The following is a 27,313-nucleotide window of genomic DNA, read 5'->3' as shown; positions in this document are numbered from 1 at the left end:
GGAGGAAGAAACCCTCTGAGGTTAAAAATACAGCTGATACCACTTTTGCAACCACCTGACTGATACTCATGATTCCCATTTATCTCTTCCCCCTCAGGTCGTGACTTCTTCCCCCTCAGGTCGTATGATCCCTCTTGTTAGCTTACTAACTAGCTAGCCTGCTAACGAAACTATCCGTTCGCATGTGCCAATGGACGAGAAACATTTCCAGGGTAACAGTAACAGAGCTGCTGCTTGTCAACAGGCAAGGCTGCTAGGGGCTCCAGACCAGCAGTGGGCCCCTGAGGGCTCAAAAACTTAAACCAAAGCAGTGGCCTCAAATTTAGACAGTAGGAAACCTCCCTCAGGGGCCCCCATCTGGCAGCTGTCACTCTCGTCGCCCTGCTGAGTGTTGAATGCAATATTGCCGTGAAAACCAATGTTTGTCAAAGAAAAGTCAACAAAGAAAAATTAAGAGGAATGATCGGTTGATAGGATAGAAAAAAGAGAGAGTAAACAATTGGAGAAGGAGTAATTGTCGACTGGCAGACATGATGGTGATGAACGCTGGTTGAAGGGTCCCCCAATTGATTTTCACCTAGGGCCCCGACAGGCTCTAGAATCGCCACTGAACAGCAAGCTCCACCAATCAGAGACGAAAATGTTGTGTTTTGTCAAATGTCTTATTTTGTGTTTTGTAAAATGAGTTTTGACCTTCATTAAAAAATGTATTTTATAAACTTTTTATTTTATAAAATTTATTCCGTAACTGAGGTCGTCAAGAGCACTCCAAATTTGCCATTGATTTCCTTCTACTTGTTTTTGTAGTTACAATGATTTAACGACTGAAGGTGTCAGTTTAATGCTGTGAACAGAAGTGATGACGTTCAGCTCCCTGCAGGAGGAGGAAGTAGGAGAAGAAGAAGAGTCGGGGTGAGGATGTGGAAAAGTTTCTCACTCCCTGAAGCAGCTTCACAGGTCGATGCTTTTTCTCTGAAGATGCTCAGTTTCATGACGTTCTGTCACGTTTGGATCCTGCACACAGTTCTGATCCTCTGCAGGGCCAACTCAACAGGTACAACTTGACTTCACGTTTATTTTATTATACATATCTGCTTTGGTCTAATGTTATACATGCAGAAGTCCTCGACATTTATCTTTTATATCCGTCCTGTATTTCCTCATGTGTTATATGTCAGCCTACAGTACTTGTGTAAATGAAAGACACATTTTTGTGTATCCTACACTATTTAAGAACTCAAAGCTGCAGAGCAAGTGTACATTTTCAGATCTCTTCACTTTTTTTTACAATAAAGCACCAAAAAACAAACACTTTACTTTTGGACTTTTTGCACACAAAAAGAAATATATTTTCTTGCTGGATTGTGGTAAAAATTTCAGAAAGAAAGACAGAAATGATGCCAATTATACTCAAACATTAATTTATGTACACAAAACAAGAAGTGAGGGAAATGTTTAACATGTTTTGGATGGAAAACTGGACAATATTTGATCGTCAGCCCTTGCATCTTACATCTTACATATCTCATGTAGTTGTATTCTTTTAATAATCACTAGGTCTTCTTTCCTTTATAGAATGAATATGTTGATTTTTTTTAGGTATTTTTTGGGGTCTTTTTGTCTTTATTTGATAGTTCAGCTGAAGAGAGACAGGAGATGTAGGGAGGAGAGAGAGGGGGATGAAATAAAGCAAAGGGATTTGATCCCACAGCCACTTCGATGACAACACAGGACATACATCCAAACAAGGCGCATGTTAAATAACATAACATTAGATGTAACTTTAAACTGTAGAGTTGACTAAATGATTCCTGCATTATTTCTGGGACTGGATGTCAGCGAGCATGTTTCCACGAGATAAAAGAGGAGAAGCTGATAAAACAGGAAGTGAGCTAAAGACTCACCATGAGCAGGACGCGAGTGACAACGTCTGCATCTAAAACAGGAGCTCGTCCATGCAGAAGGTATTCTGTGTCTGGGTGTATCCTGGAAACGTGAATTAAACAATGCACAGAATACATTAACAATACAAAAATAAAAAAAATATTTTCTGTGAGATCTCGCGTCTATGAAATCGTTTGTACAAACAGCAGGTGTGTGGTCTCCGGTCTGACCGAATCGTGTGGGTTCAGGGGATTATAAAGTTTAATTTAAAAAAACCTGAAAACACAAAAAAAGTAATGAAGTGTTTCACCCCTCCAGCAGTGATTAGATATTCAGTCCCAGAAGATCACCACGTGTGTCTGCGGTGTGGCGACGACTCTGATGTTGTCTGGACTCATGGCAACAGGAACGTCCCGGTGACCCGGAAAGGAATCTATGAGACAAACGACGACCCTGAACGGTTCATCCTGCTGTCTGACGGCAGCCTGTTCCTCCTGAAGCTTGACAAGTCGGACGGAGGCGAGTATCGCTGCAACGCGAGGCTGGTGGCGGAGCTGCAGGTGCTCACAGGTAGGATATGGATATATTAGACAGATGCATTATGGGAAAGAAACTCCTATATTTAGAAATGTTTTACAATGTTTTGAGTTTAATTTTTATGGAAGATTTATTGACAAAACAACAAACTGATCATTGAATGTGGTGTACCTCAGGGAAGTATTCTAGGTCCTGTTCTTTTTTCTTTGTATAAGCTTCCCCTTGGTGAAATAAGTAATTTTAGACCTTGATCTAGTGGGTTTGTGACGCAAGTTGGGCATCATATTTGCACACCAGCTGCTATACTGTCAATAATAGCAGTAGTAGTAGTATGTGTAATAACACTGAAGATAATATTGGCTTTGCACTCGATCCCCATGTAAGCGCAGTATTAGAATCCTGCTTCTTATAAAAAAAAACCTATCCTCTCATTCAGTGTCTAAAAGAAAGTAATCCACGCGTTCATCTCCTCCTGTCTCAATTATTTACTGAGATCAGCTACAGTAGTCGTCCCTGTCCTGGCTGCTGCTGGTCCAAAACGCTGAAGCCAGGATTCTGACTGGTTCAGGAAGAGGAAACACATCAGTCCACTCCTAGGACCTCTTCACTGACTCTCAATAGGCTTCAGGATTGATTTTCAGGTGTTGTTGTTTGTATAGAAAGAATTGCTTGGCTCCCTCCTACATAACCAACCTCCTTAGATCGCCTGACATGGGCTTCCTGGCATTCCCTCGCACACATCTCAAGCTGGAAGATGATCATGCTTATGCGGTCAAGGCCCCCAAACTGTGGGTCAGCCTTCCCCCCTCCATCAGGTCTGAGTCTTATAAGTCCCGCCTCAATAGGTTCTTTTATAAGTTGGCATTTGAGATGGTTTCTCTCTGGTTTTCTTTTTGTCCTCTTTGTAGTCTCTGTATTCTAATAATTGTTGTAAATCTTATGCACTGTTTCTTTAATGCATTAAGATTTAAGATTTACCTTTATTGATCCCCGCAAGGGGAAATTTCAGTTTTTACACTCTGTAGTCATACAACACGCACATAGGCTGAAGTATATATACACACCTGCACACAAACAGGATCCTATGGACATGCACTAATGGAGAGATGTCAGAGTGACGGAGCTGCCCACAGCGGGCGCTCCTGAGCTGATGGTGGGAGGGGCTTTGGTGCCTTGCTCAAGGGCACCTCGGCAGTGCTCAGGAGGTGATCTGGCACCTCTCCAGCTACCAGACCAACTTCCATATGGGGTCCGCACTGGGACTTAAACCGGCGACACTCCGGTTCCCAACCCAAATCCCTACAGACTGAGCTACTGCCGGCCATTGTGCAGCATGTTGGTCAGCTGCTGCTGTTTTAAAATGTGCTTTATAAATAAATGTGAATGGACTAGCAGCAGAAGAAGTGCAGGTTAGTGTTTTTAGTATTAAGGTTAGTTTTGCCATCACACCGGACACCAAAAGAACCGCAGGTCGTCTAGAAGGAAACAAATCTGTCTGCGAGTGATTGTGAAACTGCCTTACATCATCTATGTAAGTTCCTGAATCAAAAGAGGATGTGAAGCAGGGAGGGAGTCTTTGAAAGCATAAACGATAAAGTTCCCACAGTTTGAGTTAGTCATGAATTTTGTTACGACCTGGCTCGTGGTGGGGGGGGGGGGGGTGGGGGGGGGGGTGAAAGAGAAGTAATATAAGAACCAGATGATGTTGATAAGTTTAAGTTATTTACAACAACAAAAGGGTGAGACAAACTGAACGGGCCAATGAGAGCAGCTCAAATCAACAACAGAGTAAAAGAGAAGGACTCCAAATAAGGTTTTAAATACGTTCTAATGTGTGGAAAGAACGGAAAATGAAATCTACAATAACTACACTAACTTAACAAATCAAACAACAAATGAACAGCAGCCCTAAACCTAGTGTTTCCTAATGTAAGTGTGTGTGTGTGTGTGTTTGCGAAAGGGATGATCACCTGACCCAGTCCAACAGGAAATGAGCGCCTCAGATCAAATATGACCGAAGAACATTAACAAGTATTAACGAGAGACAACAAGCGGCACATCGGCGAGAATTAATTCATCAAGACACAGACACTCACACCTCACACACACACACACACACACACACACACACACACACACACACACAACTGAATCCTATTACCTGGAGCCTTGGCTATCTATATCTAAAATGCAGTCTATTTTTATTTGGGGGAGTTTTCAGTGACTCAGACACGACTTCAGCTCAAAGGATCAGGTTAATTTTTACAAAATATAAATACAGGGAGGAAGAAACCCTCTGAGGTTAAAAATACAGCTGATACCACTTTTGCAACCACCTGATTGATACTCATGATCCCTATTTATCTCTTCCCCCTCAGGTCGTGACTTCTCGGTGTCTGCGGGCCGGACACTGCTGCTCCCCTGCAGCAGATCCTCCAGACCCAAACAGAGGTGGTTTTATCGGAGGAGGGAGGAAGGGAGGCGGGAACTAATCTTTACCTGGTTCGGAAACGGTACGGCGAAACCAGAAAGGGAGGGGAGCCGGCTCAGCTACAGGAACGATGGACTGCAAATCCAAAACCTGCAGCTAGAGGACGCCGGAGAGTATCTGTGCAACGGAAATCTGCAAGCCAGACTCACTGTTGTCACGGGTGGGTTCATGTTTATTCAGCAGGAGATGTTTTAAGAGGTTTTTTTACATTGATCTAGTTCCATAAACTTCAATGTAAACATTTCATTTCACTTTTCTGACATTATTGCTTCTACTTCACAGTTAAAGCCTTTAAAGGAGCAACATGTCATTCTGACACCTAGTGTTTAAAATGGGTACTGCAGTCAAAATTCAGAGAAGAGAAGCCAGCACTTCAACATAGCATGTTTCCTTAATGTCTGATCATATAGTAAGGTCACTTTATCATTTCACTCACTACACATCTCACTGATTGGACCTTTAATACTTTAAAAAACACTCAAGATGGGTTCGGACTTTGTCTTCTACATATTCTATTTTTCATATTATCTTGTTGATTGTCGTGAACTTAAACCTAAACAACAAACAAAACAACAAAGCTTCACATTAAAATAAAGAAAAGGACGCAGAGAGTTTAGCTGTCATCAGTTTTGAGGACAATAACTCGCTTTAATGTCGTGATTTTAAAATGTGTTTGTCTTGACTCATCAGTGCGGCCCGTGCCGACCAGCGTCCTGCAAACCAGCAAAGCTGCAACGCCTGTGACAAGAACAGGTGAGGTTGTTGTTTTGTAACCCTTTCTTTACGTTTGATGACTTTAGACCACAACTTCAATCTTTTGACCTTTCTAAATCAACTTATGTGTTCGGAGGTTCTTTAGTGTAAAAGCAAAACATCGATGAAACGAGGAGCAGACAACATGCTGCTTTAAGTCACGATGTCTTTATGGATGATCTTGTTGTTCTTTGTGTCTTTTAATGTCTAATAATGTAGTTGTTTAATAATATGTGTGGCTGCTCGTTGTCTGTGTGAAACTAGCTGCCGGTCTCGGCCAGGACTCTGGAAAAAGAGATTTTTCATCTCTACGAGTTTAAAAAAATGTTTTTAAATTCAGTTAAAACTTTTTGGAATTTGGGGTGCTAATGGCCTCTGCTGAATGTCCTCTGAGTCCGACGCGCTCTCCTCCCAGCACTTCCTGTCTCTCTTCAGCTGTCCTTTCTAATAAAAGGCAAAAAAATACAGCTTAAAAAAAGAAATCTATTTTGAATGATACTGTAAAGCTGTAACCTCCATTAAGTGTTGATTTAGTTTCTCGACCTTCCTGCTCTCTCTCTTTTCAGCTGAAACAAAGAAGAAGGAGAAGAGCAGAACTGAGAATGGTTGGTCAGCTTCATGCACTCACCACACCGTCTGTTTTCTATCCTGTCGGATGTTTTTTCGTTGACCGATGTTCCCTCTGTGCTCTCTGTCAGTCCTGCTGATGGTCGGCGTGGTCGGGTTGGGGTTCATGATCCTCCTCATGGCGGCTGTTTGTGTTTTACTGACGAGCTTGAGGTGCAGGAAGGCGAAAAAATACAGAAGCACAGGTAGGTGCTCTAAAGTGCGGAAAGCCAGGAGTGTCATTATTTCTATATTTGTATTATTCCTTCATCACTGCAGACTGAAGCTACCTTTGTTTTTTCTGTGATCAGACGACAACGTTTTGATAACAACCGCCGTGAACACTGATCAGCAAAAGACGACTAAAAGCGCTGTAGTACACATGTCGAGCCAGTAGTCCGCGGTGTGACTTTGTAATGAAACAACACACGCATTCGCACATGCTCTTCATCTGCAGAGCGGTGAGGTGTCAACATACAAAAAGTCTGATGATCGATCGTTTGTGTGGACGGACGACGAGGTGGGGTTGTTACCTCAAGTGACCCTAAACTACAAAGAGAGTGGAGTTCAAGAAAGTGACTACTTGGAGTCATGACAGTCGCCATCTTCACAAACAGAACTACAGAGTCGGCCATTGTTGTTGTAGTCCACTTTTGTCTTTTCAGGCACCCTAAACGCTGTTACAGTTTTCAGCTGAACTCGTCGTGTAAACAGGGTCACATCGATGTTTATCTTCTTCTTCTGTTTCACCTACAGCCGCTTCACAGAGACATGAAGACACCAAGCTGCAGCCGTGGAAGACGTCCAACACACAATCTGGTAACACCGTCCGAGCTTTGACCTGTGTGTCTAATGATCCTCGGTTCTGTTTCCACCTTGACTACAACGTCAGCTGTCTCTCCTCAGAGTCCGCAGTTCCTGAATGTCAGCCTCACATGGACGAGACGATCCACTACGCCTCTCTGGGCCGCCAGAACTGGAGGGAGAGACCCTGCAGGACTCCACCGGATCAGAACCTCAACAACATCATCTACTCCTCTGTCGTCACCAAACCAACAGCACGATGAACACAAACACACTCTGCTACCTGCAGCACCATGAACACAAACACACTCTGTTACCTGCAGCACCATGAACACAAACACACTCTGTTACCTGCAGCACCATGAACACAAACACACTCTGTTACCTGCAGCACCATGAACACAAACACACTCTGTTACCTGCAGCACCATGAACACAAACACACTCTGCTACCTGCAGCACCATGAACACAAACACACTCTGTTACCTGCAGCATGATAAACAAACAAACATGTTACTGCTCCTTCGATGAATAAATTAATTTGTTTTAATGTTAAATATTTAAGTTATGGTGATTTTTTAAAATATTGACACGACAGAAGTTGTTTATATCTCTCTGTATTTATTTGAAACAGAATTAAATTGTAGATAAAAACATTCGATCATCAGTAACAAAGAAGATAAGCAACAATGGATGCTGGATTGATCCATGAAGAGCAGATATCAGTCGTGCTTTTGTCAGAAACAGTCAGTCAGTCGCATGTTTTACATTCTTCTTGTGTTTTTGTGAATGTTGAAGTTCTTATGGAGGTGAAATGAAGTTTGATAAAAGTAAAGCTGAGGATCATATTTACAACATGTTGACAGTCTGATGTGATTTAAAGAGGAGGCGAGTCAAAGTGTGGTGAGTTACAGTATTCATAGAGACTTACAGTATATAAAAAAACAGTGTGTGACTCATTCTTTACGTCTTTAAAGAGCAGAAAATAATAACAATAAAAAAAACATTTGAGTCTAAGAAGACTTACATTCGGTATCAGAGCTTTGTATTTGGTGTATTTGGTGTAATTGGTGTTAGAATATGACAGTAACACAAAGTCAGCGATTATTTGAACCATTTGGGTTTTTGCAACCGGCCACCGTGGAGTATGTGACTTCCATTTTAACCAATCCTGTCCCTCCTCCTCCTGCTCCTCGGCCAGAGGGGCGGGGCTTTCCTGCATGCTTCAGACTGGAGTAGTGCAGAGACGCGTCCTGCAGAGACAAACGACGACGAAACATTAAAAACCGGTTCAACAAGAAGCAAAAACATCGATGCTGAATTATCTGATTTCATCATTTAAAGTTAAGTTTTAAGAGGTCATAGACGTCCTAAATGCATGTTGTCCAACACATGAGACCATAACTGAAACACCTGCAAAAAACACATTTTAAAATCGGCATGACTGTGTCGTCCCCACAACAACCACCGCCGTTCTCATTCATGCATGGCCTGCTCCGACCTCCAGCTCAGTGGCGAGAAAGTGTGGGCAACAGGAACATGAGGAATACAAAGGAGAAATCCTTCTTGTATATTATCCCATATCTTATGCCAAAGGGCCTCCAGATAACACTTACAAATAATGATTGATACATTTTTAACATGCAAAACAAAAAGAACATGTTTATGAATCACGTTTGAATGCAGCAGGGGAACACGTCGTGATCTACTGACCTCTGTGACCTTTGGACTCTTGTTGCATCTACAGCTGCAAACAGCTGGTTTACCTGCAGAGAGAGGACAAGAACACTGAGTCAGTCATCTTGAATGAGTTATAACAAGGGCTGCCGAACGAGCTGCCTTTTTTAAATCATGATTCATCATCTTTTAGTGTGTGTGTGTGTGTGTGTGGGGGGGTGGATAGGTCAGCTGAGGACAGACAGGAAATAAAGGAGGAGAGAGTGTTGGAGGCGTGCAGCAAAGCGCCGAGGTCTGATTCTAACCCACGGCTGCTTCGACGAGGACTTTAGCCTCTGTTCCTTGGCTGCATTTTGAAATACAGCAAAGCCCTTCCTGTAGTTGGAAGTTTAGGACATGAAGTTAAGCACAGCAACAGGAAGTGGTTAGGGATCCCAAAGTGAGGTCAAACAGCTCAAAGGAACCGTAACAAAGGTCAATGTGTGATGTCATAAGGTGGATATTACTTTGGACTCGTCAGCTGAGCTGTCTGAGAGTTTGTTAAAGTGAAATGAGACGTTCAAAGATGCAGCAGTGTCCTTCTTTTACATCACTGAGACTACAGGGAGACACTGAGGACGGCTATCTATGGTGAGCATGCTAACACATCAATGCAGAGCACAGGCAGCTCGAGCACACTTGTGCTTAATGGTGTTTTATTATGGTGCGTTCTAATTCATAACTCCTTGTGAACGCGAGTGGAGAGGGGTTGGAAGTGTGTCTCTGGAGAGTGCAGGCTTCAGTATGGAGGAGGTGTGGCCGAACAGCAGTTTGTTTTGGTTTCATGCTGGTGCGCAAGGGCGCCATCTACTGGATCAAAAAGTCAACATGTCACCGCAGCAGGAAGATATTTTTTTTCTTTTATAACTGCAGGACAGAGTCCAAGACACAATTCCCTTTGAGGACAATAAAGTACGTCTTATCTTGTCGCCTGAGATAGACCTTTAATTTGAAAAAGAAACAAGTCTTTTTAACAAACAGTCGGTTTCAAGACGTTTCACTCTTGAAAGCCTGCAGACGATTGACAAGTGAAGATTTAACCTCACAAACAAACATGGAGCATTCAGAAGAACAGAAACAACTTTTTTTCCCAGTAAAAATATTGTTTTGGTCATAAAGTTAAGAACTATATGAAAAGGGCAATGCATCAGCTGTTTCTGTCTGTAAACATGTGATCAGATCCTTAGAATAATGGAGCCTGTCAGTGGTTAGTTACCCTTTAGATGCACAATGATCAGCTGCACTAGCTCCTGACGGTTATGTTTCACACATTACCAACCCGGAGAGTTAAAGAAAGTTAATAAATACAGGAACCACCAAGAATTTAGAGTGTGAGGAAACCCAGAACCCACCTACCAAACAGCTGATTGTATATGTGGAGATTAGATTAGATTAGTATTTAGAGGCTTTGGATCCAACAGCTGATTTTATTGACATCTACGGCTGGATCTTAAACACAAACTTTACAGAATCTATCTATGCAGGGGTTAATTTTACACTGTGCCCTGAATAGCCAAGCCTGCATACCAGAGCAGGCAGTGTGACCGGTAAAGCCTTCCCCAGTCAGTAAGTGAAAGTGAAACTAGTCAAGCTGTTGTTGTCGAGGGAGCAGGCAGTGTTTCTAGCTCTTCGTTTTACACCTTTTATTGAAGATAAAGTGCTCTGAACACTGAGAAAATAGGAGGAAGTTTGTTTTAGTTGTAAGGAAGAGCCCGCTGAAATCTTTTCTGCACTTTCCTTGCTCTCTGCACCATGCCGGACACTCAGCTATGTTTGGAGGCCCTGTCGGCTCTCTCTGGCTGTAATGTGGAGCAGACAGACGGCTCCTCTCAGCTCACCCCGCAGGACTTTGTGAACGTCGTTGCCCTGAAGGAGTTTTACAAGCAGGAGGGCTTTAAGCAGCTGGAGTACCCCAGTTTAGGGACTTTATCCCTGCAGGATCTGGATGAAAGGGACCTGTACAGCTCCCCCCTGTCGCTGAAGGAGGGCCCCTCCACCGCCGGACCCCCAGAGAACATCCTGACCACAATGAAGATCAACCCTCAGGACTTCTTCCACCCGCAGTTCAACTACGACTTCACCAACATCAAGGTGAGAGGACACAGGACTTTACTGCATTTCTTCTCCCGCATGATTCATATGATACCGTTTTTATATCATTGATCAAAAATGTGAAATACGATGCTGACAAACCAAGCTGAACTAAAGTGAGCGAGGGAGGAAATAAGAAAAGGAAAGCGAAAGGGGAAAACTGTGTGTCAAAGGAAGTGAGGAAAGGAATGAACACGTAAGGGTAGGAGGCAGGGAGGAAGAAAAAGACAAAGGAAGCAAGTGTGCTCTTGAGGCAAGAACTGGGCAAGAAAAGGAGTGAGAGAGAAGCTGAGCAAACAAGCGAGAGAGAGGGAGTGAGGGAGCAGGGGTGTGTCCAGAGGAGTGTCCAGGAGGGGTGGCATGGGCCCCCCATTAAAATCTGATTGGACTCCCCAGGTACCCCAACCCCAACCTATGATTGGCCATTTAGCTTATCAGAGGCGGGACTTAAGTTTAATTTAAACTACTCTGACTGAGAACATCTATTTCTTGAGATGGGTTCTTAGGAAATGACTAACTCGCAAAGTAGACAGTGTGCGAGAGTTGGCATGCACCCAACCCCCCCCCCCCCGGTGAGAAAAGTCTGGACACGCCCACAGGTACTGTTACATCCCTATTAGTCAGTGATGAAGAGAGGGAGGGAGAGAGAGAGGGAAGGAGTGTTTAAGCGGGCAAGGAAGAGGAGGAGGAGTAAACCAATGTATGGATGATACTGTTGACGTGTTCTGTGATGAAGAAATTATAATCAGCATGTAGCCTGTAAGCATTCTCCACTAAAGGTTCCTCTCTCCCCTCTGCCCCCTTCAGGACGGTAACACTACGTTCCTGAGAGGAAATGAGCCGTACCTCCGTCCCTGCGGCTGGAACCGAGTCGCCCTGCAGGTCACCAAGCGGTACGATGGTGGCAACGGCTGGCTCGGAACGGGGGCAGACGCCTGGCCCGTCTCGTACCACGGAAACAACATGGACGGCTCCCTGGGCGTCATCTTTACACGTGGAGAGAACACCACGGATGACCCACAGTTCCTGGATGCCGCCGCTGCCTCTCTGGTCCATGGGGAGACGAAAGGAAGAGGGGTGTACTCCACGCCCGATGTCCAGATGGCAGAGAAATATTGCAAGAAGTTCAAGTCCAAAGTGGACGGGAAGACGTACAAAGCTGTCCTCCAGAACCGCATCAACCCAGCGAAGAGGAACAAGTGTCAGAGAGAAAACGTGTGGCTGGTCTACGTCCCTGAAGGCTCCAACGACGTCCAGACCAGAGGCATCGTGCAGGAGTCCATGCGACCCTACGGGCTGCTGCTGAAGCAGGTTTAAGATAATCAGGAACATTTAATCTGCCTGAAGTTTTCCTGATTCACTTCTCTGCAGTGAAATTCTACAGAAGTTTATAAATGTTAAGTTTCAGCACGTGCTCCGATCAGGTTTGTTAGGGATGTGGAAAAAAAAACTAAAGAAATAGCTAAAACCATTTTCTTAGAGCCTCTGTCCACAAAACATCATTTTCTGTTAAAGCCTTTTTCTTTCCAACTCTTCCCATGACAGAGAGAGCAGACTTTTTGAAAAGGTGCTGCTGTCAGCGTCACTGTTTCTATCAGTCAAATAGAGTCAGTCGTGTCATCCTGCTATCCAAATTCAACATGTATTCAAATTAAAGTAGCAACTCTGGTTTCAAAAATTAAAATCTGCATTCTTCCAAACAGCCAGCAGGGGGCAAACACCCCTGGATACAGAATGTTGCCAGATTACAGATAGGCAAAATGAACGAGTTTATGGTCTCGATCTCCAGTTTCAAGTCTTCTTCTATACATCCTGATGAAGTAAATGTTGGTCCCACTTAGAGTCACCCAGAGCACAAAGCAGGGGCGAAGTTAAGGTGAGGGCGGCTACCTGGGATTGTTACGTTGTTACAACTGTCAACAAAGATGGATCATAACCAGTGCATATCCATCCTAAAATGCCTAATCCCTAAATGTCTCCAGATCTACGTCTTTTATTTTGATAGTGTTAAAGTCTTCAATGTTCTGCAAACCTCATAAACATAATGCTGCTCTCCTCCTTACCTGGAAACCTCCTTCACCGAGTTCACACACGATCTGTAGCTAAAGCTGCCTTTTTTTACAGTCTCATGTTTTAACAACTTTAAAAAACTAAGAAATCTTTTTAACCTCTGGGATTATTTCAAGCTCTGGGCTGTAATGATTTGACTTACATGATGAGTCATAGAAAATAAAACAACATATCAAGTTTGTCATGCATGGTTGTGGTTCCTTCTGTAAATATAGAAAATCTTTAAGTTTTGGTCAAACCAAGTTGAAACTGCAGAGACAAGAAGGTTGAATAATGCTGCCATCTAGTGGTGCATAAGTGCGATTGTTTTCATTTAATACTTCTGAATTGAAGTAACCATCCATCCATCATCTACACCACTTGTCCCGTTAGGGGTCAAGAGGCAGGGTTACACCCTGGATTGTTCACCAGCCAATCACAGCGCTGACATATAGAGACAGACAACCAGCCACACTCACATTCACACCTGCGGGCAATTTAGAGTCACCAGTTAACCTAACGAGCACGTCTTTGGACTGTGGGAGGAAGCCGGAGTACCTGGAGAGAACATGCAAACTCCACACAGAGAGGCTCCTGTCAGACGGGGATTCAAACCAGGAACCTCCTCGCTGTGAGGGGACAGCGCTAACCACTGCAGTAACAATGAAATTATTTTAAGTTCTCATTCTCAAAAGAGGAAATTCTGCAGATTGTAATCATAGTTTTTTATTCCTCATTGCACAAACACTCACACACTGATCATTTCTGTGCTGCTGAACCAGAAGTGGTTTCATTATTGTAGCTACAGTGAACAGTTGGAGTTGTTATGATCCCCTGTGAGTATTAAACTCTTGATGTCTTCTTTTTGTAATTTTCCCTAAACATCTACTTATGTATCTCTGTAGTCCATTCGGTCAATAGGACTACAATTCCCACAAGTGTGGGCGGCTGTGGCTCAGTTGGTCGTCGCCTCTCAACCAAGGTCGAGGGTTCGATCCCCAGCTGAGCAACGTGTCCTTGGGCAAGACACTGAACCCCGCATTGCTCCCGCTGCTTCGGTGGCGGTGTATGAATGGATGAGTGTTGTACTTACTCTCTGATGTACGTCGCTTTGGATAAAAGAGTCTGCTAAGTGAATTGTTACCAAGATGGTGCTGCAGACGGCGGCACCATAATTTCGTCTTTAACCTGATTCTCGCTCTGGCTCCACGTCTCAAAAGGCTCTTTAAAGAAGTGAGCATGTCCTCTCTTTTACCGTCTATACCTTTTTGGTCCTTACAATGATAAAGTTGAGAAGTTGAGAGGACACAAAGACACACCTGAGTACAGGACGAGTCCGATGACGATGAAGAGGAAACAGGAGACGAGTACAGCTGGAAGAACACAGATCCCTAGAGTCCAACATGGCAGCCCTGCAGACTCCCCTCCAGCTCCTGCAGACACAGAACACTAAAGAGTTCATTTACTGATGTCTTACTGAGTCCAATAAAACCAGATAACCTGTTATCCTCCAGAGTAAAAATACATAAATAAATAACCTTACCATGAACAGCCAGGTGAATCCCTCTGCTGACACAAACATTATCTGCACACGTCCCGGAGCAGAAATACAGTCCTGCATCCTCCTCCTCCACCTGCAGAATCATCAGAGCGACCAATCCCTTCTCCTCAACGTATCTCCGTCTGTCGGCAGCGGCGTGGTAGTTCACGGGACGCTGACCAAACGTGTCAAGGGTGACCGTCAGCAGGGGCAGCAGCTGATCGGAGCGCAGCAGGTACCAGGTGATCTGACCGCAGGAGGTCAGGTTACAGCTCAGAGACACATTATGACCTGGCTGGACCACAAGGGCTGAGCGGAGAACAGGTGAGGCTGAGGACAGGTGAGCTGCAGCACCTGAGGAAGGTGAGGGATCAAAAGACAATATGTAACAGAATCATTCGATACTGTATGTTACGGCGCTTGCTTTGAGACTGTTCTCAGGCCTCCTGTCTCCTCCTCAGGTTCACCTTCCATGTTGTCAGTTTGTGACAACTTGAGGAGCTTTACATTATTTGCAGCTCATAAACCTCCTTATCTATCTGATACTCGCGTCATTAAAAACCCTTATTTCAGACTCTGCCTCTTTATGACCCCCCCCCCCCCCCCCCCCCCTCCCCCCCTCTCTCGTGCCCCACTCACTGCCATGAATTAGAACAACAGAACTGTCTGATCTGTGCATGTTAGATCATCTCGTTCATCCAGCTCTGCCTGCACTCATCAGGAGCTTCACGCTGAGCCCGGACCCTCCTCTCCTCTGTGAGCCAGAGTAGGTAACAGGTACAGGTGTTACAATGCAGCGCCACACCTGCAGGCTCGATCTTCCGATCTTTTTTTTTTTTTTTACAAACCAAAGCTGCGCGGAGAGAGAGATGTTTCAATTGCACAAATATGTTGGCAAATATTTGTGCAATGTAAACAATGTGTGCAGGAGTTTGCCTGCAATTTCTTTTTTTGTCTTTTTTTTTTTTTTTCATGGTAGCAGACCCGTTATTGATGTCGGTTGATTGGTTTAAAACGTGTAGTGACAACCTTTAAGTGACCCGAATAAACAACAAAACTACAGACAGACGATATAAAACGATACCTCCGTAAATAAAGCTCTATCTCAAATCCAAAGTCCTTGAATCTCTCCACACACAAACCTTGAAAGGCTTGGAAACGCCCTCGATAATTAAAAACAGAACTTACAGAGCAAAGTGATGATCCACGTGACATCTGCCATTATTTATTAATGATAATCTCCAGGGGTTTAGGGCTCGCGCTGCAGGAGCACGAGGACACAGAGTGATCAGTGAACGAGCTGTTAGTGTGTGTGTGTGTGTGTGAGGGAGTGAGCAGGGGCTTTTAGACTGAAGAGACCACCAACATGTCTGTCTCCAACATGACAGCAGCGTGTCAACAACCCTTTAAGTTTCCACTTCTCCCTCTGTTGGTCACGAAACTGATAAGGCAGCATCGCGCATGCGCAGTCCTTAGGTTTCGTTTCTGAGGAAAGCTGGAAGCGGTCGCAGCGAACTTTCAAATAAAAGCCTGAGAATAAGAACACACCTCGGGGGTTTTCATGTTTGAGTGAGACAAAGGAGTATTATGGCCACATAATGGGGATTTTGTTTTTAGATTTCGTAATTAAAGTCATACATGTACGACAGAATAAAGTCGTTATTTTATTCTAAAGTTATAGAGCAGCAGCCATCTGAACAAAAATGATGAACGTGGAGCATCTTGTGAAGATAAGATTTTACTGTCTTTATTGTCCCAGAGGGAAATTTGCCTCGGACTTCGCAGTGCTCTGATGCAGTAGCAAAATATCAAAATACATTAATTCAGTAAATCGTGACTAGTTAAATAATCATCAAATTCCATTCAAGTAAATTATTAAAACCATAAATATGTAATAATTAAGAAAAGTAATGAACAGTGCAGGTACAGCTACACACACACACACTACAGTTTAGGTAGTGTTGAGGGCTTTGATGGGGACAAAGGAGTTTTTGAAACGGTTGTTCCTAAGGTTAACCCTGTATTGTCTGCCTGAAGGGAGGAGCTGGCACCTCAACTGTAAGGTGTGTGTATATGTCTACACACACGGTATACTTGAGTAAAGGTTTCACTAATGAGGAAACACTAACTGATGTCGTCTGTAACACAGATTGAGTTCCTATCTGTGGAATGAGCGGCTTTAAGGTCTCTACATTTCTGATGAGGCGTGTTGGGTTCTTCACGTCTGCAGATATGAAACTACACATTCTGTTGGCACATCAGCGTCACATTGTCATGAGTATCAGGACTCTGAAAAGATGCTGCGGTGACCTGGGGCCTTCCCGGAGAGAGAACCACACTGACGAGGAGAGAATTGTCTCTGTAGTGGTTTTGAGGGTCCCCCCTTTCATTTTCACAAATGCGGATGCTGCTCTTTCACTATGACCACAGCCTCATTTGCATCCGTTTATGACTTTAATATTGTAAATAAACAAAACACAAAAGAGTGTTTGTTAAATATTTCACATGTTTTATATTACTCCTCTTCTTATGATAGAATCCCTCTTCCAACTCTCATCCTCCATTAATGTGAATATCTCGGCGGACAGAGCGATCCCGTTACAGGGGCGACACAGGATCAACGGAGCCAGCATGGGAGCGCAGCGCTGTGCGTGTGAGTGTGTGCATGACTGACTGTGTGTGCATGACTGACTGTGTGTGCATGACTGACTGTGTGTGCATGACTGACTGTGTGTGCATGACTGACTGTGTGTGCATGTGGCGCTCCAATTCACAGGCTGGGAAACCTTGTTGACGTGTTGCCAAATCAATAAGAATGTGTCAGGTTGTTTATGATTTTGTTAGGGCGTGGTGACGGGCTAATAAGCCAATGTTTTCTCACAAACCAACACTGAGATTACCATGGTAATGAGTTAATTTCTCAAGGTATGAGAAAACGACTGATATGAACTGGTTATGTATGTATGGATATGACCTTAGGGCCTCCGTATGTGAAAAAAATTAATCTGATGTGATCTGGGTTATTTTTGTTTTTAAGAATTACGACTAAAAGAAAAAACGTCCTCAAATTGATTTTTCTACCCTGACATCTACACCGAAAGTTGGACTTTATTCTCCGCCCGTATGAGGAGGGAGGGAGGGAGGCGCACGGGAGCAGAAACGAAACCTAACGTTCATGAAGAGAGATCCAGACTGAAAGAGATCACACTCTACCATCAGAGCTGAGAGCAGACAGGAGGAGAAGGGGACTGAGCTAGATTACCAAACAGCAGAGATCATGAAAACTACCACACACAAATGGTAAGAATCCATGTATTTCTTTTCATCCGAGCTCTATTCGTTTGGAGATTCATTCAAATATATATATATTTTTTGACCAGTTTTTCTTTTTTTTAAGCATGCAGAATCCTCTCAAAAGTATTTTGTCTGCAACTCGTCAGTGAATGAGCTCGTAGTCTGCAGGATTTAAACATTTCCAGAATATAAACTCGGTTTATGTCACGTTAAGATGCTGCTGCTTCACAGCTGCACGCGCGTCATTTAAACTCTCCGCCTGCTGCAGTTACGTTTCTCTGGAAACCGACAGGTGATCAGAACCGAAACTTACAGGAATTACTTTTTGTTAATCCAATCCATGACGACACCTCTAATGTCAACAGACTGGTGAAATAATAATTAAAACAAACAGTGGGACCAAAGATCACATTTGATAAAAATGCTTTAAGCCTCTGAAACTTACTGATACTACGCCTGCCTATTTATGTTTTATTATTAAAAGGTTAGAAACCCAAGAACTTGATATTTACATTTTTTTATATACTCGTTAAAGGGTTCATGGAATTAAAGTGAAATAGATTATTGTGTATATCCTGGAAAATCATCATGGAGCAATTTAGGGCGTCGTTCAATAAGAATGTGATTTGGATGGATGGAGAGATGGAGTGTGTCATGTGTTTGTGGTAAAGCAAAGAGTCACTGAACAGAGGATTACATCCGCGCACATTCTTCACAACACACTGTCTCTCTTATTCTCTCCTTTCTTTTTTCTATTCTCTAGAGCAGTGGTTCTCAACTGGTGGGTCAGGACCCAAAAGTTGGTCCTGGAGCTGTTTTCAGTGGGTCGCGATTGTGTGCCCAGGAAAAAAATAGTGTCAAAAAGTCCATGAAGTGCTTTTTAATGTTTCATTCCATTTCTTTGTTCTGTGACCTGATTTGTACCATCCGATTTGTCATGAAATCAATCTGATTGGTTGAAAAATTGCAGAAATTTGGGTCGCAATTCTGAAGGAGTGAAGGAGTTGGTAGTGGGTCCTGAGGCAAGACCAGTTGAGAACCAGTGCTGTAGAGTAACAGCAGTCCCACCTGCTGGCCTGAGAAGGATACGCTTTCAGAACACAACAGAGGGATGGATGGATGGGTGGAGAGATTGAAGGATGCCAATTAGGGGTCGGACTCGAACCCGGGCCGTCTGCTTTGAGGACTTTAACTCCCACATATACCAACCTGCACCCTGAATAACAAATATTATGATTAATAAAATTACAAAATGTCTCATCATACAGTTTGTGTAGAAGGAAGACATGTTTTTTTTTTGCTTCATTGTATCCGTTGTATTTTTAAAAATCTGTTTTGATGAATAACGTGCTTGGTTTTAAACTCTGAAAGAACTCGCATATAAGTGTTTTGTTATTTCTCTAATGCCGTGGTTCTCAACTGGGGGATCAGGACCCAAAGGTGGGTCGTGGAGCCATTTTCATTGGGCTGCTCACTCTGCTCATAAAGACAAACCGTGTGGAAAACTGTTGAGTTTTGTGATGTTGACGACGTGCCGTTATGTTTTGTTCTGTCTGGTTGAAAGTGTTTCTGAATTCGGGTGGTGCCTTGTCGTGAAGGAGGTGGTGATTGGTCCTGAGGCTACACCAGTTGAGAACCACGGCTTTAGAGTACAAGTGATGGATTCTGACAAGATGAAGTCGGTGTGTTCTGTAACTAATCAGTGATGTTCTCATGACTCTCTCCCAGGTTCTTCAGACATCTCCTCTGTTTCCTGGTTGGGACTTTAGTTGGTGAGTATCTGTTGACGCTCATGAATTCTCTGTTGACAACGGCCGCTGTATGACCGACACTATGCTCCGTTACTTTTTACTGCATGTTTTATATTTTAGATCGTTTATTTCCCGATCAGACTCGAAGCGAGGAGGATGTTGGTACAAGACACCATCTGTAGAAGGAAAAACTACGGGGAATATCATACATTTAGAAAAGAGCGCCGGGACGTCAACAGCACCTTTCTGAAAAGTTGAAATAGCTGGGCGCTAGGATTTATGTCTGTGTGGCTGCCTTCAGCTGCTCTCTCCTCATTGAAAACAATTGAAGAAGTCGCTGGTGCTTTGGGGACCTAATGTGATTTTGGAGCCAGCCTTTAAAACATGTTTCATTTCATATGATGGTTTAACTTTTCCTTTGATAATAAACAAGATGGAAGCTGTTCAAGAACAGTCAAAGTTTATGTTTTCCACTGAAGTTACTGGGGTACAGGGTCGTCATGATAACAGAATTTTAAACTTTGATATAATTCTAATAAAAGTAATTTCCTGTTTTCAATTATCAAACCTTGTAAGGAAACTCATGCACACTTTCTAAATACAAGAACACTACATTTAAACTCTGTTATCCCTCATAATCCATTCGAAATCACCCATGAATTCTGATCCATTTCCTCTCCTCAGCTCCTTTAAAAAAAACCTTTGACATCCAAACTGTTAGTCTCAAGTGAAGTTGCATCCAATAGAAACAGTTGATACCTGAAAGTTTGACTGATGTCTGAAAGTAACGCATTTCAAATAGTAGATCTGTCCCTCTTCCTCTCGTCCTCTAGACTCCTCTTCCCTCCCCCCATCCACCCTCCCCCGGCCCGTCAACACCAAGGTGGGAGAGCAGGTGGTCCTTCCCTGCAGCTGGAAGAGCCGCCTGGGGGAGATGGAGATGGAGCTGCCCGCCTGCCACATCCAGTGGAAGAACCCGGCCAACACCGTGTTCGAGCAGCTTGGCCAGCGCAAGTTTGAGGCACCCGGGTTTGAAGGCCGGGTGGGGGTCCTGGAGGAGAGGCTGGGGTCCGGGGACTGTTCCCTGATCATCAGGGACGTTCAGATTATGGACATGGGGAGATACGAGAGCTTCATGGTGGTGGACGGAGCGTGGTCCACCAAAACCCGGGTGTTCATTCAGAGCGTCAAGCTGTTAGTGAGCGGTCAGTTTGTTCTCTTTGTTTCCTCTCTCATGTCCTCTACTTTGAAGATGCTCTGTGTATTCTGGGGTATTCATCGTCTAAATGACCTGCAGGTTCAGAAAGGGTTGTAATGGCTCCAGTAAATTGCTGCGATGTCATCCTCTGGGCAAATGTGCTCGACCACAGAATGTCCCGTTGTTATTCTAAGTGCCCGACATCATAATTTTTTTTTGCCATTTTTTCGTTTTCAGATCAAATGTTTTATAGTCATGAGTATTGGGGTAGCTGGTTGTAATGGGAACAGGCTTCAATCTGTTGATATAAATTAAAATAAACGTCAAAATGTGTCTAAAGACCGCCACATGAAAGAATCCTGAGACGTGACCTTCTCTTTTGTCAGACGTCTTCGCTCCTCTTCTATTTCGTCTGATTGTTTGTCTCGTCTTTTGTTTTCTTTGTCATTCTGCTCTCTTGTCGTTTAATGATTCGTCTCTTGTCCTTTATCAATTCTCACATCTTCACTGAATGTTTATTTTTTCTTCTTAGACCACAAGTCCCTTCAGACCCGTGCTCCAGGCGAGGACTTGGTTCTGGACCTGCACACCAGTCACTCTGTCAGAGTCATTTTCCAGGGCAGGTGAGCCGATTACACTGTAAAAACTCAAATCTCAACCAGTGTGTTGGTCTAGTGTCTTATCAAAATATCATTACACTTATAAAAAACTGTTTTCATCTGATAAGTCCGGATAAAGATCTTATCTCGTGGTCTTATAGATGACAAATACGGCTGGACTTGCTTGTAATTCAGAAAGATATCTTGCGACGGTTCTGGGCGGGGAGCTGGTGTGTTTCCTCCAGCCAATGACAGCGCAGCAGCTGAGTTTAGGAGTGGATACAACTCAGTGATTGGACTGGATTCAAACCAGTGAATATGACAGACGTGGACGTAGCAGCAAAGAAGAGAAAATATAATCACAGTGAGGAGAAACACCAAGCGGATAAAGCTCGTTCTAAAACGAGGGAGAACCTTGTGTTGGCTTTTGACGTGGAGTTGGTCTGCTTCCTGTTGGACAGGCAGGGGACAAACACCGGCCGTTAGCTTGTGCTAGCGTGCGTTAGCTTGAAGTGTAGGTACAAGCAGTAAACGTAGACACTACATCCTGCCAGGGGCGGGGCTTCTGGGGGCGATGAGCAGATGTTTTTACGTCTTACAAGCAATTTAGGATTTTTTCTTTCTTATCCTGACGTTTATCTGAACTTCTTATTTGAATGTTGCTTCTATAAAGTGTAGTGAAATATTTTGATGAGACATTAGACGAATACACTCACTAGGATTTGTGTTTTTGCAGTGTACCTACTGCCCAGAGTACAAACAGAAAAATATTCCTTTCTTCTGCATGCAGTCATCTTCTTGTCACATTTTGTGTTCCATCACGTCTTATCGTCTTGTCTTCTCTGTTTCCTCCCTACATTCTTTAAAATGACTAACACTGACTGCAGGCTGTGTGTGACGTTATGACTCATCTAATGAGCCTGCTCACGAAACAAAGATTAACCAGAAACAGAATAAAGGGGATGTCGGAAACAAGGAGAACGTTCCATAAGTCAAACTTTTGCCGCTATTAATGTGTGATCTATTGAGCGTTACATGTACTGCAAACCACCAGATGGCGCCAGTATGATGGGGCTTACTCACTCGGAGGGGACTTGAGCCTATCTTCAGTCTGGAGATCTTTTGCGAGTGGAGAACCGCGGCACCAACAAACCGTCTACCGTCAGGGAGGCCCAGCGGCGAGAGAGATGTCCTGAGATCAGCAACACGAACAGTTACAAGACTTTTACCTTCCATGACGTCGAAGATTCGTCCATCCATCCAGCAAGCCATCCTTTATCGATATCAATATCTGGTTTGGGGTTTCAGGGCCTGGAGCCGATCCCAGCTGTCACTTGGTGAGAGTTGGGGCTCCCTGAATAGGTCGCCCACATGCCCGAGTGACCAGGTCTCCTCAGCAGCATGTCTCCGGAGGAGGCCGGAGTACCCAGAGAGAACCTGCAAACAGCAGAGCGGTCCAGCTTAGAGGTATGAATCATGAACCTTCTTACTGTGAGGCTGTGTTAGAGATGATACCCCAAAACTCACCAAGGGCTACCTTCAAACTGTCAAGATCCACCTGCGCGGTACCACCAGAGCCTTTCCATTCTACAGAAAGCTTTCCTGTTTGACTACAGCTGTAGATAGTTGACTTGCGGTTTCTCCTGGCATCAAAACTCCTCAGATACCTGAGTTTGAGTACCTGCAGACTGCACGACTTTGCACGGCAAAGTGAGGAGATGGAGCAGCTGATGGATGATGTCTACATGCAGGAGAATTGGCTGCTTCTAGTCAGTTGGTAAATCAGGGTTGAGAGAGGTTCTCCAACGACACTGATTGGCACCTTACCACCTACATACTGGCTTGACAACTGGACCAGTCCATCTCAACCAGTGCTCCTTCACAGAGACTGAGAAAGTCTGGGACAGTTGCTGATGAAGAGAGCAGAGAGAATGGCGCCCACGCCGTCAGGGGGGCTATCGTCCCCGTCCCATCGCAGTCTTGAAGCGTCACAGCGGGTGAGTCGTTGAGGCCAGGTGACCTGCTAGAAGAGGCAGTGTAGCGGCATGCTCGACTGCATGCCTGGTTTGTTACTAAGAAGATGTTGCTAATGCAGTTTGAAGTCTTTTTGTGTTGGTCTGTATTTATTCTTTATTTTTGACCATAACAGTGGAGGCTGTTGCACTTTACGAGGCCCGTGTCTGAGTTTGCGTTCCCTTATTGAGGGATTGTCATTAAAGGGAGTTGACGTTGTGAAAAGCAGCACCCCGTCTCTCTTCATGTCGAGATGCAGTGTTGGTGTGAGAAGTCGGACCTGAGCACGAGGGAGAAATCGAAGGAGAGCGACAGGGAAATACTCCAGAAGCTTCGAGAAGGACCGCCATGCGTCTACTTCACAGACCTCCCACAGAGTCGGGGATAAAAACGCTGTCACAAGGTGGCGCTGGAGCGATGCGGCTAAAGTGGAGGGGACTATCATCAGCCTATCTTCAGCCTTGAGAGCCACCTTCATACAAAAACATCAGAGGGTGGATTTTAGGATTGTAGATACACTGGGATTGTTATTTATTTAGTTGGTGTGGCACATAAACTGGGGATAATTTACGAGTTAATAGAAGAAAAGTGAGGAAGGGGTGGGGGGGGGGTGGGGTTAGGGAATTATATAAGTTTGACTTCTACCTCCTCCTTTGCTGACTCTGGGCACATTCCTGCTCCTAAGAGGTTTACCGTTTTTATTCCAACGACTCTATGACTGGTCTTAATTTACAAGAAAATGAACGTCTGTTTTGATGTTGAATGTCATTCTCGTCTGAGGATAAAGCTCTTCACCTCCAGGACACGTTTGTCCTCTAATGACGGTTAAACAGTGTTTGATGGTACATTTTCATGAATCTTTAAGAAGCTGTTGATGATTTCCTCTTAGCTAAGAAGTAATCACATTTTCTGAGCTCGTTCTGCCCAGAGGACGAACACTTTTGATTTCTAGCTGCAGAACTCTTACTCAACCATCAGTGTGTTTTCTTTCTACAAGTCATGTTCTGGCAGATCTCATGTCATGCTTTAACGCTGGTTTGGGGTTAACCTCATTGTTAACCCTAGTTATTCTGTTTTCTGCAGGAACAGCTCTGATTGGACGGACCTGTGGATGAAGGACGATGAAAACAGTCAGGGTTTGGAGAAACATCCTCTGAGAGAGCAGCTGACCATTAAGAGTTTGAAGCTCTCGGATGAAGGGCTGTACAAAGTCCTGGATGAGCATGGCCTCGCTGTGAGCACCGTGAAGCTCTCCGTGGAAGGTGAGACACCCACTTTACCTCCTGGTGCGTTAGCGTCCGTCTCAAATGTACCTGGTGTTTGATCAAGTCGTTTTCATGCAATCTGCCACAGAGCAGCTCTAACTCTTGAATTGTGATTTGCTCATCGTATCTGATGTAATGATCCGCTCTTTCACAGAGGGCGCCAACTCCCACAAACTCCCCCAAACTCAAGACAATCAACAACCTACAGGTGAGAAATAACACTTGTGACAGCACAAACAGTTCCACATGAAGAATAATGAATGAAAAAGAAATTTTTAACTCCTCCTTTTCCCGATCTCTGATGTCTTTCAGATGGAGCTTCTACACACAGTTTCTCCGCTCTTCTCCTCTTGTCTGTTCTCGTCACGTCTTTCCAAAGTCTTCATCTTTCCTGAGAAAATGAAATGAGCAAAACTGCTCGACTGAAACGACTGCTTGCACACTTACTAACAGAGATAATATGATTGTACTGAAGCGTATCGCCCCTGTGTTCCTGAACATTAGCTGGGATCATTTTAGAAATGAGCCTGGTGTGCTGTGAGTTTGGGGTGTCAGGACAAAAAGACGATCGCTTTAAAGGGTAATTACATTTTTAAATCCTGAACACGATCAAAGGTTTTTATCAATTTCTGCTAATTGGCTTCTGGCAGCAGCAAGAGACCTGAGATTTGTCCACTAAAAGATGTTTTTGTCCCTGACAGGCTCAGGTAGTTATTCTTAGTGACATCATCACAGAAAGGATCCCTGCACAGATAGACCTCTCCACATGAAACAGCCGTTAGATTGCTCTCTGTGGATATACCAGACTTCTACGGAGCCCCTGAAGTCCCACAAAGTTTAAAAATAAAAATCCTGTCCAACAAGTTATCATCTCATATCTGTGCACAAGATATTACGTTGTGGAAAAAAGTTGTCTTGTGTGTACAAGTTATCATCTAACTTGTGCACACTTTTTTCTTAGCTTCTTGGGACTTCAGGGGCTCCGTAGTCTCCGTTGACAGAATCCCCTTTCTAAGATCACATAACACCGGAGCCTCTGATGTACTGCTGCATGGATAAATCAGTGTGTTTATGTTATTGTGTTGTGTTGTAAATGATGCGATCGAATACAACACAATAACGCAGGCAAACTATTCCAGCAGATGTTGACGTGGGGTTCCTGTGTTCTTTGAGGTTAAATGACCGTTTCTGTTGGTGAAGTCTGGTGGCTTTAAAGAGAGTCATGTAACGTGAACATCATCTGCCTCTGTAACAGAAAGCTCTCTCTCTGCATCCTCTCTGTAACGTAGTCACACACTTGGAGTAACAACCGGAGCCGGTCAGGGACAAAAACAACAACTTTGAATGTCTGTGTAGCTTCTCAGTCATCCAGGTCATTGAAGCTTCATTAAAGGCGCTTAACATCTTTACCTAATACAAATATGAATATTTTTAAATTTGAACGTGAGTCAAAACTTGATATTAGTCATATTTGGTAAATCTGACTGCAACAAATCCATTTTATCTCCCACACATGTGAAGTCTTGACTATGTACAGCGAGTGATTAAGGTTTTCATTTACATTTATATCCCCTGGGAAGTGATGAGGGCTTTGATAAAAATGCTCTTTAATGATTAAATTAATATTCAAGCTTTGTTTATCCTCCTAAATACAAACATATTTGTGATCTATGTCTACACGGCCACTGAGATCATTTATTTTCCATCTAAAGACATTTGACAGCCAATTAGCTTTCAGTTAGCTGTGAAGGTGGCTAATTGTTTTGTTTTATGTGGCTTGATTTCTGTGTTCTGTTTAATACAGTGAGGTTTGCAACACAAATTTGAAAGTTTCATACTTAAGACATCCAAAACGTTTGTATCACAGTGAGTCAGAATATCAAAAAGCTAAGTTAGCTAGTAAGAACAATGCTAACTTAGCTCTTTTGATACTTGGTTCTTTGTTGTTTTACGTTGAAATGAGGCTAGATGTCTGAGTTTTTTTTTTCTGACATTAAGGTCACACAATTTTAGTTTGATCTTGTAAAGATGACTCCCGAAACTTTCATGTTGTTTCATAACGCACAGCAATGTAAGCCAGGCAGGAAAAGGAATTCTAAAGTTAGCTGTAACAGAAGCTAAGTGAAATGTTAAAAGTTGTGAGTTGTGTTAAGTTCAGTTAAGTTTGTGACAAACTTGAAAAAAATTCAATATTATAAAGATGACATCCAAAAGTTTTGTATTGTGAATTCCAATCAAACTGTTGTGTTAGCTAGGAAGTAGCTTTGCTAACATTAGCCGTAATCGTAGCTAATCTGTGAAATTGTTTTATTTTGGAATGTGGCTGTGTGAGTTTTCGGACTAGTCTTTACAGCAGGAGGAAAATTAAACATTTGTTTGTCATATTCACCTGATTCAAAGAACTTAAAACCTTCAACTCAGACACGACAGCCCGTCAGCGTTTGAACGTCCCACCGTGAGTATGATGAAACAGGAAAATGGCCGCTGTGTGGTTGTAGCGAATGCACATATATACATTTCTGAAGTTGTGTATTTGTTGCCGTTTTATTGTTTGCAGTGTTCAAAATATTAAGTTTGCTCTGTCTCCAATACGAAAATATATCCGTCTGTGCTTGTGGTGAATGCTAACAGAAAGTCGGGTTAACAGTAATTGTGTTTTTGGCAATATTAACGTGATATCTAAAAGTGGCTCTTAGTATTATTAACATGTTTCTGTGTTTG

General features: G+C 43.5%; 5 protein-coding genes across 15 annotated transcripts in view; 4 read left to right on the top strand and 1 right to left on the bottom strand.

Moving 5' to 3' along the window:
* LOC132990790 (uncharacterized) overlaps positions 1-27,313 on the top strand; it is a 527,599-nt gene that overhangs the window by 362,902 nt on the left and 137,384 nt on the right. The window lies entirely within an intron of this gene.
* On the top strand, positions 791-7,633 carry LOC132990884 (uncharacterized). 3 transcript variants are annotated; one of them, XM_061059361.1, is made up of 8 exons: positions 791-1,054; positions 2,206-2,454; positions 4,800-5,072; positions 5,603-5,665; positions 6,232-6,270; positions 6,364-6,477; positions 7,028-7,090; positions 7,178-7,633. In XM_061059361.1, the coding sequence occupies exons 1-8, from the start codon at positions 919-921 to the stop codon at positions 7,336-7,338; spliced, it is 1,098 nt and encodes a 365-aa protein (XP_060915344.1). In that variant the 5' UTR covers positions 791-918; the 3' UTR covers positions 7,339-7,633. The 3 variants fall into 3 exon arrangements, with proteins under 3 accessions (XP_060915344.1, XP_060915343.1, XP_060915345.1); XM_061059360.1 differs by having other exon boundaries at positions 792-1,054; positions 2,203-2,454; XM_061059362.1 differs by having other exon boundaries at positions 794-1,054; positions 2,203-2,454; positions 4,800-5,076; positions 5,622-5,665.
* On the bottom strand, positions 7,678-15,844 carry LOC132990886 (uncharacterized). The gene is made up of 5 exons (XM_061059365.1): positions 15,661-15,844; positions 14,476-14,826; positions 14,252-14,365; positions 8,790-8,842; positions 7,678-8,329 (listed from the first exon to the last, which is right to left on the bottom strand). The coding sequence occupies exons 1-5, from the start codon at positions 15,692-15,694 to the stop codon at positions 8,174-8,176; spliced, it is 708 nt and encodes a 235-aa protein (XP_060915348.1). The 5' UTR covers positions 15,695-15,844; the 3' UTR covers positions 7,678-8,173.
* LOC132990885 (uncharacterized) lies at positions 10,354-13,132 on the top strand. Its single transcript, XM_061059364.1, has 2 exons — positions 10,354-10,883; positions 11,691-13,132. The coding sequence occupies exons 1-2, from the start codon at positions 10,545-10,547 to the stop codon at positions 12,198-12,200; spliced, it is 849 nt and encodes a 282-aa protein (XP_060915347.1). The 5' UTR covers positions 10,354-10,544; the 3' UTR covers positions 12,201-13,132.
* lgals17 (galectin 17) lies at positions 17,626-27,280 on the top strand. 2 transcript variants are annotated; one of them, XM_061060064.1, is made up of 7 exons: positions 17,626-17,772; positions 19,495-19,538; positions 20,351-20,722; positions 21,248-21,338; positions 24,411-24,589; positions 24,747-24,800; positions 24,905-27,280. In XM_061060064.1, exons 1-7 carry the CDS (start codon positions 17,750-17,752, stop codon positions 24,985-24,987), a joined length of 846 nt encoding a protein of 281 aa, XP_060916047.1. In that variant the 5' UTR covers positions 17,626-17,749; the 3' UTR covers positions 24,988-27,280. The 2 variants fall into 2 exon arrangements, with proteins under 2 accessions (XP_060916047.1, XP_060916046.1); XM_061060063.1 differs by having other exon boundaries at positions 24,411-24,613.

The sequence above is a fragment of the Labrus mixtus genome, chromosome 16 (genome assembly GCF_963584025.1).
Source record: "Labrus mixtus chromosome 16, fLabMix1.1, whole genome shotgun sequence".
Taxonomy (NCBI): Eukaryota; Metazoa; Chordata; class Actinopteri; order Labriformes; family Labridae; genus Labrus; species Labrus mixtus.
Note: the sequence above shows the minus strand (reverse complement) of the source record. Positions and strands in the feature narration are given on the sequence as shown.

What these genes read in the sequence shown, in the direction of transcription:
- LOC132990884 (XM_061059360.1), top strand. Translation starts at nt 919, where the DNA reads ATGTGGAAAAGTTTCTCACTCCCTGAAGCAGCTTCACAGGTCGATGCT. An exon ending in CAGACTCACTGTTGTCACGG is followed by an intron (nt 5,073 to 5,602) that starts GTGGGTTCATGT and finishes TTGACTCATCAG; the next exon opens with TGCGGCCCGTGCCGACCAGC. An exon ending in GACGTCCAACACACAATCTG is followed by an intron (nt 7,091 to 7,177) that starts GTAACACCGTCC and finishes GTCTCTCCTCAG; the next exon opens with AGTCCGCAGTTCCTGAATGT.
- LOC132990885 (XM_061059364.1), top strand. Translation starts at nt 10,545, where the DNA reads ATGCCGGACACTCAGCTATGTTTGGAGGCCCTGTCGGCTCTCTCTGGC. An exon ending in ACGACTTCACCAACATCAAG is followed by an intron (nt 10,884 to 11,690) that starts GTGAGAGGACAC and finishes TGCCCCCTTCAG; the next exon opens with GACGGTAACACTACGTTCCT.
- LOC132990886 (XM_061059365.1), bottom strand. Translation starts at nt 15,694, where the DNA reads ATGGCAGATGTCACGTGGATCATCACTTTGCTCT. An exon ending in GTGGATCATCACTTTGCTCT is followed by an intron (nt 14,827 to 15,660) that starts GTAAGTTCTGTT and finishes CACCTTCCTCAG; the next exon opens with GTGCTGCAGCTCACCTGTCC. An exon ending in AGAGTCCAAAGGTCACAGAG is followed by an intron (nt 8,330 to 8,789) that starts GTCAGTAGATCA and finishes TTGTCTCTGCAG; the next exon opens with GACGCGTCTCTGCACTACTC.
- lgals17 (XM_061060063.1), top strand. Translation starts at nt 17,750, where the DNA reads ATGAAAACTACCACACACAAATG. An exon ending in AAAACTACCACACACAAATG is followed by an intron (nt 17,773 to 19,494) that starts GTAAGAATCCAT and finishes ACTCTCTCCCAG; the next exon opens with GTTCTTCAGACATCTCCTCT. An exon ending in AGACAATCAACAACCTACAG is followed by an intron (nt 24,801 to 24,904) that starts GTGAGAAATAAC and finishes GATGTCTTTCAG; the next exon opens with ATGGAGCTTCTACACACAGT.